The sequence below is a fragment of the Tinamus guttatus genome, unplaced genomic scaffold, assembly GCF_059628265.1.
Source record: "Tinamus guttatus ecotype Peru unplaced genomic scaffold, ASM5962826v1 Tinamus_guttatus_pri_ptg000296l, whole genome shotgun sequence".
Taxonomy (NCBI): domain Eukaryota; kingdom Metazoa; phylum Chordata; class Aves; order Tinamiformes; family Tinamidae; genus Tinamus; species Tinamus guttatus.
The window spans coordinates 462,662-479,101 of NW_028288830.1; the positions used below are offsets into that span (position 1 = coordinate 462,662).

Sequence of the window (16,440 nt, forward strand, 5' to 3'; positions counted from 1 at the left end):
TTGCCAGAGCAACCGATGACGTTCCTATTCTGGTGAAGGGCTCGGAGAGGCCTGGGGCAGCCAGGCCTCGCTAACAGGAGCTACTTGTTCCACAGGCTTCATGTTGGCAGCACTTCTTAGGCCGCTGAGGAGCTGAGGATCAGGGGTTCGCATCAGCAGGGTGCATGGGGCTAGAGTAGAAGTTACACCTCTATATGGGCAAAATCCTGCAGCAGACATGGCTTAACTCAACGGAGCTGTGCTGAGTTTAATACAGCCCTTCCCTCTGGATTTGTCCTGCAGTGTCAAACAAGCCACAGCGGCCCAAATGGCTTGGAAGAGGCGGCACGGCAGAGGAGGGCTGGGATATCCATCATTCCCTGCAACCATCTGACAGGGAAAGGGATCCAAATGATCCAGCTAGACCTCCACTGGCTCCAGTCCTGTGAAAAGATCATTATTATGATAAACAAGGCTTGAACTAACTTCTAACTTAAACCACACCTGCTTGATCAGAGCACGAAAGCTCAGACTTTCGGGACCCAAGTCTCCAGCTCAGAGCTCTCTGCAGCTGGAGGGACATGGTCGCATTACAAAGCCATTTTCCAAGCCTGTAATCTTGCCGAGGACGTGCTGTTTGTTTGCTTACTTTGTGCATGTGACGACATGCCCTGTTCCATTTCCCTGCACGGGCAGTTTCCTCTTGTTGTTTGTGTGATTCGCTAGCAGAAACAATCATAGAAAACCTTATTACAGTGTCAGGAATCTTTGTAACATTGCTCTAAAAATGGGAGAGGAACACCGAAATTCAGGAGGGAGGGCAAAATTCCTGTTGGAAGGTTTCAAACAAGCTGTCCCTTTAACATGGACGTGTTATCGCAAAAACTACTGATCCCAGAGTACAGTGCTTTGTTTTAATGTCCAGAGGGCAAAACCGGCTGGAGGGGGAGAAATGCACACTGGGTTGTGTAGTCCAAGCTGTCCTGTCTGCAAACACAGGGAAACCTGGGGCCACACATGAAAAACAAAACAAAATAAAGAAAAAAAGAAAAAAAAAGATTATGTGCTTGGCTGATAATGCTGGGCTCATAAACACAAAGAATGAGTATTGCTCTATACATTATAGAAGCTACACTTAAGTCTATATACACTTTTTGGTCTGTGTTTCCAGTCTGGATCTGCATTTCCTTTGACTTCACATGAGAAGGCCCTTCACAAACTAAATATTTGTTACTTCCTACTGGCGGGCTGAAAAATTGGTTTCTGGCAGCCATGGGAGGGCAGGTTGTAGTGTGGCACTCAGGCATGATCCCTCGTGGAGGTTTTTGGAGAGGTTTGAAGGGCACAAAACACAGCCCTGTAGCGGCCCTGCAAATAAACAGAAACTTCCTATGTTTTAGCCTATCTCACTCATCTGAATTTGGGAAAAGACAGTGTTTAACGGTTAAAGCACCTGGCAAGGAGCTGGAATGATCTGGATTCTCTGATCGTCTTCACCGCCGATCCCAAACCCAACTTGGCACGACTGTAATTTTCCCCTTGGGAAAAATTAAAAGCATTGGACACAATTAATTCTTATTGCATTAGTAATTGTTTTCCCAATGGTAGTTACAGTGTAATAGGAATACCGGATGGTTACACCTGGTGAGGAACCGCGTTAGTGGCAATAATGACTGTGATAACTCCAATAAAATGTTGTATTTTTGTGGGGTACAGGAGCCTCAGTCAAGGCTGGGGCATCAGTTAATCCTGGAGCTAAGCTTGATATTAAAATGTCTGCAGGAGGAAAATTAAGCAAACACAGAGGTCTCCACAGCTCTGGGGCCTCATGGAGAAATGGGGGATGTGGTTTGGGGGCATCCATCAATGCCATGATGAATTTATGCCGGCAAAACGTTCTGGGAGACGTTTCCTCAGAAAGGAGGAAATTGCCATTTTTATACCAGGAGGGTGTCACGGTAGTGGGGGTCGCGAGGGAGCTGTGGAACCCTCCGAGGTTTGAGCCCATGTTTTGGGGCTGATGCTGGGATGAAGATGGCAAACATGGGCTGCCCGAGGGGCTTGCGGCACCCCAGTCCCTGAATGCCATCTGGAACCACCTGCACTGGGAAAAACAGCTAGGAAAAAGGGCTGAATGAGCAAGGGGGGATGAGAGTGGTGGATGCGCAAATTTAGGGGGAAAAAAAGGAGAGAAAATGGAGGTGGGGAAAAGGAAGGGGTGTGAGGGCCCAGCAGGGATGGTGCAGGGGGTGATGAGGGGCACCGAGAATGATGTGTAGGGTGAGGGGGGCAATGGGGAACAACAAGGGCCACCATGATGCTGTGTTGAGACTCAGGAAGGAAAAAAGGGGGAAAAATGGATGGGCGAACAGGAAGGGGTGAGAGCTGGTCTGAACAGTGTGCGGGGCAGTGGGGGGCAACGAGGACGATGCGTTGCAGGGGCCACGGAGCCGGCCTTGTTCAGACTCGGGTGAAAGAAAGGGGGGAAAGGGGCAGGATAAAATGGAGGGAGGGCGGGAGGGAAGAGGCGCTGGGGCTTGGTAGCAGCTGCGCCTCTGCCCAGGGCACTGTGGCGGCCCCTGCCCGGCTGGGTGGTGGCGGGGACCGCCGACCCCGAGGCCGGGAAGCGCCGGGAGAGGCCGGGAAGCGCCAGGACGAGCCGGGAAGCGCCGGCGGGACCCGCCGCTTTGGCCGGGCCGCCCCCGAGGCGCCGCGGGCCGAGCCCGGGCTCGGCCTCGCCTTCCCGGCGTGCAGCGCGCGCCGCCCCAGTCCCCAGCGGGCCGCCATGTTGTCGGAGTGAGAGGGCCGCGGGAGAGGCAGGCGGCGAGCGGCCTGGGGGGGGCCGGGATCCATCTTCATCCAGCCGCTCCGCCCGTGAGTACCGCTCCCGCGGCCGCCCCGCGCCGCGCCGCGCACTCCCGGGCAGCCGCCGCCGCCGCCGTCTTGGCGGGCAGCGGCCGCGGAGCGCTGCCAGGCCGCCCCGAAGGGCGAGCGCTGGCGGCGGCGGCGGCGCCGGGCTCGCCCGCCCGCCCGCGCTCGGCGGCGGCCGCGGCCCCTTCTTTGTTCGCGGGGGCGGCGCGGAGGCTCCGTGTCGCATCCCCGGGGCGGCGGGAGCGGGGCTGGGGGGGGGGATTGTTATGGGGCCTGGGGTGGGGAGCGCCCCCCCCCCACACCGTCCACCGGGAGGATGGGGGGGGGGCGGTCTCCGTTCGGGGTGTCCCGGTTCGTCCCGGGGGGTTCTCGGTGCCGCCGGGGGCTCCCGGCCTCGGGGCAGGGCTGGGCCGAGGCCCCTCTTTGTTGCCCGGCGCTTGGGCTGGGGGGGGGGGCCCGGGCCGCGGCGCTGCGGGCGGGTCCCCCCCCCCGCGTCCCTTCACCCGCCCCTCGGCCCCCCCAAACGGCGAGGGGGCCCCGGGGGGCCCTTGGGGAGGGGGACGCGGGGCTCCGCGTGGGCTGCAGGCACCTGGGGGCTGTTTTTCTCCTTTCTCCCTATTTTCCTTTCACATAATAGCTCTAATTGACCATTTTTAATTAAAAAAAAAAGCCACCCGTGTTTTGCCCTGAACTGAGAAATATTTTATTTCTTAATTATTTTCCTTCCTTCTTTTTTTTTTTCCACATTTAATAACTTTGTCCTTAGCCAAGCTTTGTTTTTATGTTATTATTGTTATTATGAAGCCGATGGCGAGGAAGGAGTTTGGGGCTGGGGGGGCCCGAGGAGGCGATGAGTGGGCGCCTTGCTGGGTGATGGTTCTGCCTGCTTCCTGGCAGCTTTTCAGGGAAAACATGAGCTTTTTCCCCTTAAAAAAGGGAAAAGTTCTCGCAGGCCACGCAGCGCCTGAACAATGGGGAGGCCACTCGAATTCCCAGCCTAACTTCTCCAAGGAAAAAACAAAAAAGAAAAAACAAAACAAAAAACCCCAGCTGTGTCCCGGATTCAGTGGCACCTCCAAGTTTTGTTGTTGAGGGGAGCCCCCTGTCAGGCCTGTTTTGGAGGTGTCCGTAACGCTGCTTATTTTTGTGTTATTATTTTTGTTGGGGCGGGAGGGGAAAGGCCAGACCCTGGTTTTCCAACGGGCTTCGTTCCCCCAGCTCAGCTAAATAGGAGCCTTTGTTTGTACATGTGTGGCTCTTCTCGGGAGCCGTTTCCATTTGAGCCGTTTATTCCGGCTTTTTAGCAAGAGTTGGGTAAAAAAAAACCTCTCCGGAGCCATTAGATGTTTGGGGTGGTGCAGTTTGCAGCTGCCGGATGCCTAACGAACGCGTGTTGTGTAGGTGACTGCACATATTTCCGATGCTCGGTGTGCTTTGAATGACAGTATTCAGCTGCCTGCTACATTTAACACGGCATTTCTATAAAAACCCGGCCTGGAACTAAGCGTGAACTACCCACAATTCTCGTTTCCCCTTTGCTCCCTTTCAAAATGTCTCCTTTGCCAAGTTTTCTGGGCTCCTTTAGGGCCGCCTCGGCCACGCTGCATGAAAGAGGAAGCGTCTCGGAGCGCGGTCGTGCGGCTCTCGCTGGTACCTCTGCTAGCTCTTGGCTGAGATTTTCTCCAGTCCCAAAAAAGAAAAGAAAAAAATATATAAATAGATATACATATAGTTTTCTTTCTTGCTTTGCTGCGGCCTGGAACTCAACAGCTTCAGTTATTTCTTTATTTGAAGCTCTGAGTGTTTTATCCACGTGCATAAGTGGACAAGGCCCGAAATGCCTCCCTTCTAATGGCTCTGTCTGTAAACAAGCAAGTTCCTCCAAAATCCTTGTTTTCAAAGGCTGAATTTTCCCGTCTTTGAGGAAAAACACCACTTTTGTTTATATTCTATTATTGATTGTTTGTTAAAGATGTTTTAATCCCCCTTTAGGGCACTAAGTCTCTATGGACAGTTAAAAGAGAAATCATTTTGCCCTGTTTTGAGGAAGGAAAGTTATGTAGCTGTTAGTGCTGCTCAGACTTGCACATGTAGATTTGTGCGTTTTGATGTTTTCATTGAAGTTTCTAGAGCTATTCATTATATATATTTGCAAATTTTTGCAGAATCAGAATCATAGAATCCTACATTCTCATTTTAACTGTTTGTGACTATTCACCCCCATGCCTCCAAAAGCTTGGTAATATGTGAATTTCTTACTGGTAATCCCATCTTTTTCATATTTTTTTGTTTATTTCTTAAGAGACACTGGGAGCTTTAGTTGTTCATTTCACTGTTGTGAAACACTTTATTATGTTTATTACCAAAACACTAAAGGAAAAATACCAGTAAATCAGTGTATTGTTTTTTAGAAAATGAGTGATGGATTAGTAATATCAATCATAATGCTTTAAATAATAAGTGTCTGAGAAATCTGATAGGGATTTCCAGACTTTCCGGAAGACAGTAGCATTTGAATGAGTAGAAATATCTTAAATGGTGCATTTATTTAAACGTGTAAAACACCTTGCAAAGTTATTTGTTTACATGGTCAGGGAGGTGAGGAGGGAGGTGACAAGGCCCCTTGTAGATGTAATCAAAACCATTTTGTTGTGCTGCTTTTAACCCTTTTCCTTCTAAAATAGGAGTGCTACACTCTATTAGTGGGATAAGTCTGAATATTTCAGATCATAGATAAGGCTTGGGGCTTTTTTTTTTTTTGTCAGCTTTTTCTCCCCGTCACCGAATTGTTCTTGGAAGTTGCATGTCGTGTTTCACTTCTGTTCAGAATCACTACAAGGAGCAGAGGGGGAGACAGAGCCTCCTTTCAGGCCCTTCCGAGGGGCTTGCAGGAACAGGGCCAAGGTTTAGAGCAGGCAGGGTGCAGCAGGAAAAGTCCTCTCTGCACGTAGGCAGAGGTGGTAGCAGTCACCAAGGGCCCAATTGCCCCTTGTTTCATCCTTGAAGTGATCCGCGATCTTATGGGTTGTACATAGGTAATTAAAAAATAAAGAAATTCAGGCTGTAAAACATGCTCTGAAATACCAATTCCATTTCAATGTGCTTTCTGCACTGGGCAAGTGTTGCATAACAAGGGAGAAGCACTTCTCTGCTCACATGTGTGATGTTTTCATTGCTTTCGCCATCAGAATTGTAGTTGCACTATACCAAATAAACTTTTACTGGGCTGCTATCAAAATATCCTGGAGGGTAGTAAATTGATAAGTTGCTGTCAGCTTAATCTGTTGCTTGTCCCGTGTGTAGATAATTCTGGCCATGTGTGAATAATTTGGGATATTTGGGTAATTCTGATAACTAGTTGAGCTTTTCCCGTGTGTCATCTGTGGCTGAACGGACCCTGCTGGCTGCTCCGGCTCTGGAAGGTTCTGCCGATCTCGCAGGCACTAAGAGGTTGGCTGGTCTTTCTCCAGGGAATCCCATATAAAACGTGGAGATATCTCCTCATCTCGGAGCCAAAGACAGCTCCTGAGTTTGCAGGGCAGGGTGTGCGATATTTGAGACCAGATTAATGGTAGAAATCTAAGGTTTCAAGTTTACATTTGCAAAAGGGGTTGTATTTTGTGTTACTGAATGAGCACATCCTCACGTGGAGGGCTTGGGGACTCTGTAACTCGTCAGCTGTGAACACGTGGCGGGTGCCAGTGTTGTAATTCCAGCAGTTTTTGTAGCACTGCTCTGGAGTTTTGGCCAGCCTAGAGCATTTCCACTGCACGGTGGTCTGCTTCCAGTGCAGTAGGCACCTGACATGGATCCTGCATGTCAGATTTGGCACTCGCTGTTTCTCTGTTAGTTTTAAGGTGGGTGTCTTATTTAATATTTCAAATTGAAGCTCAGTGAGTTTCTTCCCTTTCTGTCTCCCTCTGCTTCTCTCTGTCTGTTCCTCCTGCCCCTGCAGGTGTTGGTGGAATGAGCGTTGCATGTGTCTTGAAGAGAAAAGCAGTGCTCTGGCAGGACTCGTTCAGCCCCCACCTGAAGCAGCACACTCAAGATACAGCTAATCCCAACATGCCTGTTGTACTGACATCTGGAACAGGGTCCCAGGCTCAGCAACAGCCAGCTGCAAATCAAGCCCTTGCAGCAGGGACACACTCCAGTCCTGTTCCCGGATCCATAGGAGTCGCAGGCCGCTCCCAGGACGACGCTATGGTGGATTACTTCTTTCAGAGGCAGCATGGTGAGCAGCTTGGGGGAGGAGGAAGTGGTGGAGGCGGCTATAATAACAGCAAACATCGCTGGCCTACTGGGGATAACATTCATGCAGAACACCAGGTAAAAAAAAGTTAAATGTTTCTAAACTGAACGTGTTGAATGAATCAATTTACCATAGATGCTTTTAATGAAACTTTTTTTTTTTTTTTCAGGCTTTAGCTGGTTATGTGGTTATGTTGTCATTAGAACGGTCATGCTTCTGTTCTCTGTTTTCTTTTCAGGATTGCGATGCCTTGCTAGCTATAAACCATGATGTTGTTGTTCTTGAGGGTGTTCAAATTCCAGTCCACTCTCTGTGACAGTTGAACGTATCTGTTTGCCAAATTTATCATTGCCTTTATTGATTTTTGTATGTGTGAACCAGTTTAGCAGTGACTGCTGCAGCTTGCTTTTTTTTTTTCTTTTTCCAAATCTGTTGCTGTAGTTAAATAATTCTTATGTAATGTTATTACAAAACTGCTTTAAAAGCCAATGCATGTAGGCTGAGCTTGTGGCATTCCCAATATTGAAAAACACCGTTCTGGAAGTAGCTTGCAGTGTGTGTTACTCTGCTTTTTGCTTAGTTTTGTGGGTTTTGTTACAATTGGGGGGCAGCTCTATTAATGGGTTTAGCTAAATGGAGAAGACAGTGGTAAGAACAGCATGAAATAGTACTTGTAGAAGCAGAAGTAACTCTTTTTTCTTTTTTTTTTTTTTTTTTCATTCACCTTATATCTCCAAAAGAGTAGTGGGCCAAAACGTGCCTTAGTGGTAATGTTTACTAGCTAGATGTCTCTCCCCTAGTTTCATTGTGGGATGTATTACGAGGTAAATGTGTGTGACTCACTGCAGCTTTTCTGAGCTGTAAGAAACCCTTCAAATATAGTAATGACCTAAGGAAGGATTCTGCCTCTCCTAGAGAGGCATGGGCGCAAAACTGAGTCGTAAGCGCATTTTAAAACCGAGCGATTCCCACAAATCTTTTTAGAGCAGCAGGAATGAAGCTTTTATGACCCTCCTTAACATCGCCTGCCTCGAGGTTTTGAAACAAAAACGAACAAGCCCTCGTTCTCCCACTGTGCCTCTCTGGGGGGTGTGTTGTCATCTGGACCATTTAAAAGCAAACATTGCAGGGAATTTTGCAACCTAGCCAAAGTCAGTGTGTGCATCAACAAGGAAGTAAACCCAAATGCCCTGGTAATTTCGGTTCTGTACGAAAACCAGCGGAAAGTACTGTAATGTGAAGCAAGCGGCCCCAAGCATACTCTAGTTTTCCCTTCTGTGGAAACAAAGTATTTAGTTAAATTGTAATTTTAAAGGAAATACTGCATTGAAGTAAAATGCATTTTTTTCACTATATAAGCTTATAGTCAGCTTCAAGAGCTGTAGATGGAAGGGGTCTCAATATGCTTTAGGTCGTGTAGGAATCAGTAAGCAAAAAATTCCTACTGAATGGCTTCATTTTTTTAGATTTAAAAAAAATCATGCAGTCTAGCATGGAAACGCTTAGACAGAGACAACTGCTGTTTGGATATTTTTTGTAAAGATGACTTAAAAAATTGAACTACCTGTCATGAAATTCCTAATCCTCTTTTCCTCCACCTTTTGCTTTTCACTCCCTTTCTATGAAAATCCCTAAAAGCAACGACAACAAAATGTATTGGTGGCGAAGAAAAAGAAAAATCTTGTGGTCATTAAAAATTGCACTGTTGCTTTGTTTTTAATTACTTATTTTTACTGTGTTTGTTAATAACCTAGTTATTTCTAGTGACACTTTCTAAGAAACAATCCCTCCTGGTGTCAGATATGTTACTTTTCCTCCTCTTATTGTTTTTTTTTTTTTTTAAAGTTGTTCAGTGAAATAATAGTAGCAATTGTACCACTTTTTTGTTTTCAAAAATTTCTTAGTTTATACTATTTTGAATGAACTTAAAACAATGTAGGTGCTTTTTTGAGGCAGAACACTTCTAAGATGATCGTGTGGACAAAATATGCCTGCAAGATTAGGTTCATGATGTTGCATATGATGTGTTCTGGGTTTTCCTGCCATGCGACCTGAAGCATAAAGTTTTATCTTCAATTACACTATGGTATTTTTTCTAATCTGAGTTATTTCCTAATGGTTTTTATGTGCCTGTAATGTGTTGTACATGTTTGGTACTTTACATGCTATATCCATCTTTCAACTCATCTTTATACTTAAGTCAACACTGCTGGATGGGACAGTGACCATTTTCTTTCACTTTCTATTGTATAGGATAGTGATTGCTGTGCAGTTACAATTATATATTTATTGTTTCAGGCTTTCTTGAGTCCTTTTTCTAGGATGCTCTGTGTGTACCTCAGAGTTTTACTCATGGGAAACAGTGCATAGGGCATGTGTAAATCTTGCTAGTGCCGTTTCTATTGACTTTTTGGTCACCCATCCTTGCAAATTTGTCACCTTTAGTTACAAATCCCTTGGAGCAAGGAATAGTTTTACGCATACAAAAATCCTTGAATTCAACTTGGGGTTAACTGGAGTAGAGCTGAGTATTCCCTGCAAAAATAAAAGAAATGGAAGGAGGTGCTGACACTTGTAGGAAGATGGGATGTGATGGGATGGTTTAAGGGACGGTTTGTTGGACGTGGTGTCAGGTTTGTTCCGCTGAACTTTTGCGTTAAAGGTAGAGGCAGCGAGGGCCCTACTTGATGCTGAAAAACTGTTTGGGAAGATAAGTAGCTAGAAGATAATGGAAAGTCAGAAAAAAATAATTATAGGGTATTGCAGGTTAATATCTACCTAGAGCTTAGAAGGTCATAATTAAAGGTAGAGTGATTATTATTATTTTCTTAATTGTTGAATCCTAGTTTCTTCAGTCTTACGTATGTGGACAGCCATCTATCTCTGTCTGTATTGGTGATAATACTCCTGTGATTCTTCCAAATGACAGCATTTCATCGTGTGTTGTTGAAGGCTTATGAATGTTTTGAGTCATAATTTACATACAGTATATCCTTGCTTTTCATTTTTTTGATTGCACTTGCTATTTCTCCTTGTCATTTGCTCATCCTCTGACTAGCAACTCTACAGATTCAGCAGTGAAAAGCTTTTGTAGGGGTGGCTTAAAAAGAACTTGCTTTCTGGCCACAATGAAATAGTGGCATCTCGATGTAGACAGGAAGTTTGGGGATAACAGGAAAAATGCTCATTCTTTTGATGTTTTGCTTTTTTTCCCCTACTCCATGAGAGAGGAGAAAATATGTTTTTCATTATATGTATTTTTATATATAAATAAAAGAGGCCGCAGCTTCTTTTCATATGCACGTATCAAAGGTACACGGCCCATCAAAACAGACGATATTCGAAATTCCTCTTGCTCTCCTGCAGATGCAGCAGTGAAACAGGCTCTCCTTTTAGATTGGAATCTCTGAACTTCTAGACAGACTTGGAAAACTTTTCATCCCATAGGAAATGGGTTGAGATCGGCCACTTGCTTCCCATTGGTTAGTAAGGAGTTACAAGATGACTCCTGATGACTCACGGCCTAGGTTGGATTTGACTCAGTGATGAAAGTTGGTGTATCTCGCTACAAACCCAAACAGCCACCTACTACTACTAAGGGGAATGAGAAGGCAGCTGAGATGGGCTGCTGGAAGAACTTAATCACTGCCCGACAGGCTTTTAGGAAAACTGCTTTGGTTTGAGGGCCTCTTGGGATTGTGTGTCTTTTGCACGCATGTGTGTTCTTGAACTTCAGTCAAGAGAGTTTCTCTAGTGGTGCCCCCTTCCGAATGCCATTACATGCGTATATTCAATCTCGGACTGAAGTTGCAGTTAGAATAATATGAGTGTTGCTCAGTAGTGGCAAGTGATTTTAGGAATTTACTTTCTTTGAGGCCATGTTTAAGTAATAATTTGAGACAGCAGAGCTGTATGAGGGTTGTCATCTTGAATGTGGGGAATTTTTCCATGTTCAGTTGATGAAGAATAGTGAAAGCAGCAGGGCTGGAATTGAGTTGTGTAGTTCATTTTGTCCTTGGTGTGACTGAGCAACATATTAAGAACTTACATATAAGTGAACACAGAAGATAAGTCTCTGGGCAGCTGCCCTCATAAAACACCGCTGCTCAAACCACACCGTTTGGTGCTGTGTAAATGTCTGGATTTGATTCTTCTTTTGGCAGGCTCCATTACCAAGGTTTGCCTTCAAGTCACGTTAATGCTCTCCAGAATGATCCTGCAAGCTACGCAAGCAGCAGCCCTCATGTTTTCCCCGAGTGAAATCCTGTTTAAGAGACTTTTAATGCTATAGGAAAGATTTGTGTGCCTGTCTCTGGGCAGGTGTATGCTGCATAAGGGCTACAGTGGTCCAGATAATCCGGTTGTCTGTGCTACAGCTGAAGGCATGGGGAGAGTCCTTGAAGGATGTGTCCCTTGCAATATAATCTATGCTTCTGTTCTTGAAGAACGTTTTCTGATGTATGTTTCATTAAATCTGTTGAATTTTCATGAGTACTTCTGTGTATCGTATCGTACTAGCTGGGGCTTTCCTTACATTAGCAGTGCAGTGACTGTACTCACTCAATGCTCGGATAATTAGGAAAGCAATAACTTGCCAGAATCAAGAGTCTAGCTTGGCTAATTTGTTTTGCAGGGTTTTCTCTGTAGTAAATGGGAGAAGGGATATCTTGGAGGAGGGGATTCAGAACACTTTAATTAATGTTTCTGGTTTACTGTGCCCTTTGAAAATCCCTCTTGGGATAGAGGGAGTACAGAGAGATGGGTTAAGTTAGATGTTGAAAGATGAGCGTTGGAAAATCCTTGTCTTGTATAGAAAAATCCTGAAATCTTCTGAAAGGCAATGTAAGAATTTGCCAGTTCTCAATCTGTTGTAGGTTTTGCTGTCCCTGATAGCCATGTGCCATACACCCAACTCCAGTTCAGTTAGCACTAGTAATCTAGTGTACTGGCTTTGGGGTTTCTTCATGTGTTGCTGGAATTTTTGTAGTCTTCATTTTGTGATGTTTGCTTGGAAAGAGAAAAATATTTTCACATTACTGAATTTGAAAATGCCAATGCTTAAAAAGAAAATCCAGTTATACTGCGCTCAGTCCTCTTACGGAGAAGTTCCATTTCCCAAGACATGTTTTGTGCCTCCTCTTCTCGCTAATTTTGGTTTCCCCTTACTGGGTTTTCTGTGGTTTGCTGAATCTCTCCAAGTTGGTAACGTATCTGTGTGTCTGTAAAACACGTTATGATGCTGAAGAAATGGATGTCTTCCGTTGAAGAGAGACTTGACACCAGGTCCAGGCCCTATAATCCGTTCACGGTAGCTTCTACATAATGAACTTGGACAATGAATTTCTCTTACCCCTACTCACCAAACTGTTTCTTTCTGTTCCTTTCTGTTGAAAAATGGAAAAAAAATGCTGAATGGAAGTCTTGCCAAAGCTTGTTCCTGCGTGTTGAATTCAGTGATGCCCATGTCTGAAAACCAGCCCAGACATCACAGGTGTTTTCTGAGATGATTTTGAAGCCGTCTTGGATCGACAGATGATCCTGTAAGGAACAAACTTGCCTTTGTTCGCAGATGCCACGTGATGCTGCGATCCCTCCAGTCAAGCGAGCTCTGAGATATTGTGTTACTCCTTCCTCTTTGCTTGGTTTTACCAGGAGCTACCTGGCTGCTTTAATCACCCTGCACTGAGGCTGTGCAGAGCCCGAGTGACGTTTATTTTGCCGTAACCTCGACCGCTTGCACAAAATCAGCGCCCAAACGCACGTCTGGGAGGCATAAGGTGGTTTTCACTGCGTTTTACCAGCTCCAGCGGGGCAAAGTTAAGGTTACTTTCTCTATAATCCAGTATCGTGACAATTTGTGCCCCAATGGTGGGTGCTTGAGACACCGCAGGGTAACCTAAATTCCACATTAATGAAGCGCTTTCCTCGGTGAATAAAATCTGAGGAAAAACATAATTAGCTAACTAAGCCAGGCCATTCTGAAAGGCTGCCTTTCTTGCATTTATTTCTGTACCCTGAATCATTAATCGTCTTGGCTAAATGCCATGCAGAGCATTAGCCAATCTGCAATTTCAATAGTGTTTTGCTTCGAATGCTAATGGTAGTAGCAATTCTAACGATGAACCCCTTACTACAAAAATAGTAGTTAAACCACCTAATCCTGTCTAATACTTGTGACTTCACATTCTTTACTGACTATTGTTATAAGAGAGCTCTAAAAATAGTGCTGTAATCAGTCGCTGGGACAACATATTTTAACCCTGCATGTAGCTGTTGGTGGCAAGCCGACTGTTGCTAGTGTGGGGTGCTTTTCTCATTGCCAGCTGGTAAATGCTTTTTTTTCCCCCAGATACTATATATAAGCGCATATATGTGTGTGTATGTGCACGCAGAGTAGAGCTCTCAAATAATCTGCTGTGTGAGCCATTCAGACATGACAAACGCAGTCAGTCTCCCACAGCCTAGCGAGAGGCATTTATTTCCATCCAAAATGTGTAAGCCTTTGGTAGTAGTTAATTTAAAAGGCTTTAACAACTTATAAGTATATAAATCACGTGCTGCAAAGCATTTAAGCTGTGCAGCCATTAGAAGCTCTCTCTCCTTTTAAATAATGCCTTAATCAGGCAGTGATCTGACTGAATGTTTCTGATGTTTCTTGTTCTTACTGTCTCAGTACTGTTGTTTTTGTAGACCTGTTGACCGTTCCTGAGGAATGCTTTACTAGGAAATAAAGTTTTTATTTTATCTTATTTTCTCCCCCCCGTTACCGAATTGAGCAAAACCTAGAATATGAAAGCCTAGTGGATGGGAACGTTAAAGTGTGATGCTTCCACTCCATAGTGATTGCTGTGAAAAAGCAATTGAGGTTGAAAAGGGAAAAAGGAAGAAAAAATCCAAGAAATAAACATGCTCCTAAGCTGCTCTGGGTGAGCATTTGTAGTGTAACCCATGCAAACATTAACCCATGAAGCTCGTGCCAGAACTTGCAGTTGTTGGAGGGCTCCCTCTGGGCTTCCTGAGAACTCAGCTGAGCGAGCAAGGAACCCTTGGATTCCTTGGACTGGAGCAAGTTCCCTTGGATTTGTGGTCCCAGAGCCCTGCTTGTGGTTTCTGGGAAGCACAGAGAAGCGTTTTCCAGTAGGATCTGTGGGGTGCAGAGGGGTTTGCTCGCTTGGCCAAGCAGCAGTCCACTCTGTAATTTACTCTGGATCGAAGAAATTTTGCAAACGGATGTTTGCCTGTTACAACTGAACTGAATCCTGTCTTTGCAGCACCTACCTGGCCTCTGTTTCTCAGGTGATTTGTCCTGAGGATTTTGCCTCCTAGTCAGAAATAATGGGGAAGAGGGATATTGGGAAGGTAAACTCTTCCTTAGATTACAGCATTTATGTGGGGAGTAGATCCTAGCAGAAGAAGGTGATGGGGAAAGGGAGTCTTGGAAATAGGTCTGGCAAGTGTATGTGGGAAGCAGCTTTTGGGAGATGGAGAAATCGAGATAGAATTAAACAATAGCGATAGGCAAAAAAAACTGAAATTTTGTTCCATACACAGGTTTTCTCTCTGAAGAGTGTTTAAACCATCTCACCTCCCTGTTACTAGGAAACATTGTTACATGAGGAGAGGGGAAAAAAAGTTCGGTTGGACTCTCCATTGCTATTAAGGGGGATATTTCACCTCTAGTTTTGCTGCTTGTCCATCTAGATGGTTCATAAGTTCCAGGCAAATGAAACTTCCTTCGTGTATAAGGCCAGAGTACAATCCTGCATTACCTGGGGATCATGAAATGAGATACGGTATTACACTTTGAATTTAAAAGTAAAGGTCATATTAAGATTCTGTATTCACCTATATTTGCTTAATATACGCCGTGGTGTTAACACTACAGTTATTGACATTAATATTGACTTAAAATTACAATTCAGGTACTTTCTTTTGGAAGGGGACTTCAGTTATTACAGGATATAAAACCTTGTGTTGAGAACACACACATACACACACACACACACACACACACACACACACACACACACACACATATATATATATAAAATGCTGTTGTGTTCATGCTAATTTGTTGTGTCCTTCACCCCTGTGTTTAGTAATCATACAGGCAGTGTAGGGCCCCATTTCCTGTTCACTTAAGTGGTTGCAGAAATGCTTTTGACAAGTGCCATTTAGCCCTGTGGGCTTTTTTTTTTTTTTTCCCTCTCTCCTAGGTTAAAATTTAACTGCAGGTTTTAAGCAGCAGTAGTGCACTGTGTCCATATTCGTTGCTTCATTTTGGGGTGTATTTATATTGCCTTTTTAGTTATTTTTCTTTCTGTGGGCATGCTGGTGCATAGCTGCTGTTTTTGCAGGCTTCTCTGCTCTGCTTAGGGCAGGTTCTTAGCATTTTTTAAAATTTATTTTTACCATAACTACATATTTGTACATCCAGAGATGCACAGGGACTCTCTGCACACCTTTGGGACTGGAGGGCCGCTTGCTTCCGAGTTGCTATCATTAAGTTTCATGGTGAGTTCCCCTAATCTTAAACCAAAAAAAAAAAGCAAACCACCAAAAAAACACCCCAAACCCCACCACATATCATGGACCTGTGTTAAATGTCTACCTGACATGATGTCTACCTGGCCCAAACTATCTGTGTGCTGCAAGGGGCTGGAAAATCCCCAGCAAATACTGCTAATGCGGGAGGTCGCTGAGCAGTTATTTGGCCGCTTTGAAAGCGGCGGTTGGCCTAGAGATAAATGGGCTGGCGTTGCTGAAGTTGGGCATAGGTAACGGTTGAAAGTGTCCTGTGTTTTGTCTCGTCCTCTCTGAAGTGGCATAGGAAACATGGAAAGGCCTGGATTTCTCTGCAGCATGGGTGAGGCCAAGGGATTTTTTTCAGGAGACTGAAGATTCTGCCCTGGAGCGACGCTGTAGCAAGTAGCATAGTTGTTTCTTGCTTTATTGTGTGTTTTTAAAGGTGAAAATTGGTGAAAATAATCCAGTTCTGGGACACTGAACCAACTTAAGCCCATGCAAAGGAAAGCAACCCCTGTGGTGTCTCTCTCTCTCCCTTCTTAGCATTGCTTGGAGTTGGAGTGCTGGGCAAAGAGGTTCTTGGGTAGATGCTCCTGAACTGAAGGCAGTGAAGCAGCTCTGAGCTGGAGTTGTTACAATGACATCTATTTGTATATTCTTGCATGTGCAAATCACTCTTCTTGAGCAAAACGCTCATTAACTTGCGTAACGCCAGAGTGCGTGTACGGAGTAATGGGAAGGTGAGGGATGTTCTTGTGCAGTGAGATTGCATTGCAGCTCTCTTTCAGTAGCAGTAATATTAACGTTTGGAG

The 16,440-nt window shown here is 45.1% G+C and overlaps 1 protein-coding gene across 8 annotated transcripts in view; it reads left to right on the forward strand.

Annotated features, from left to right (window-relative positions):
- Window positions 1–2,748: 2,748 nt before the first annotated feature.
- PUM1 (pumilio RNA binding family member 1) overlaps window positions 2,749–16,440 on the forward strand; it is a 61,877-nt gene continuing 48,185 nt past the window's right edge. For 7 of the 8 annotated variants that reach the window (XM_088527920.1, XM_088527922.1, XM_088527923.1 and 4 more), the window contains exons 1-2: window positions 2,749–2,853; window positions 6,806–7,179. In XM_088527920.1, the coding sequence (XP_088384046.1) occupies window positions 6,817–7,179 (363 nt within the window). In that variant the 5' untranslated portion in view covers window positions 2,749–2,853; window positions 6,806–6,816. The remainder of the gene's footprint in view (window positions 2,854–6,805; window positions 7,180–16,440) is intronic. The other variant, XM_088527926.1, reaches the window with a different exon arrangement.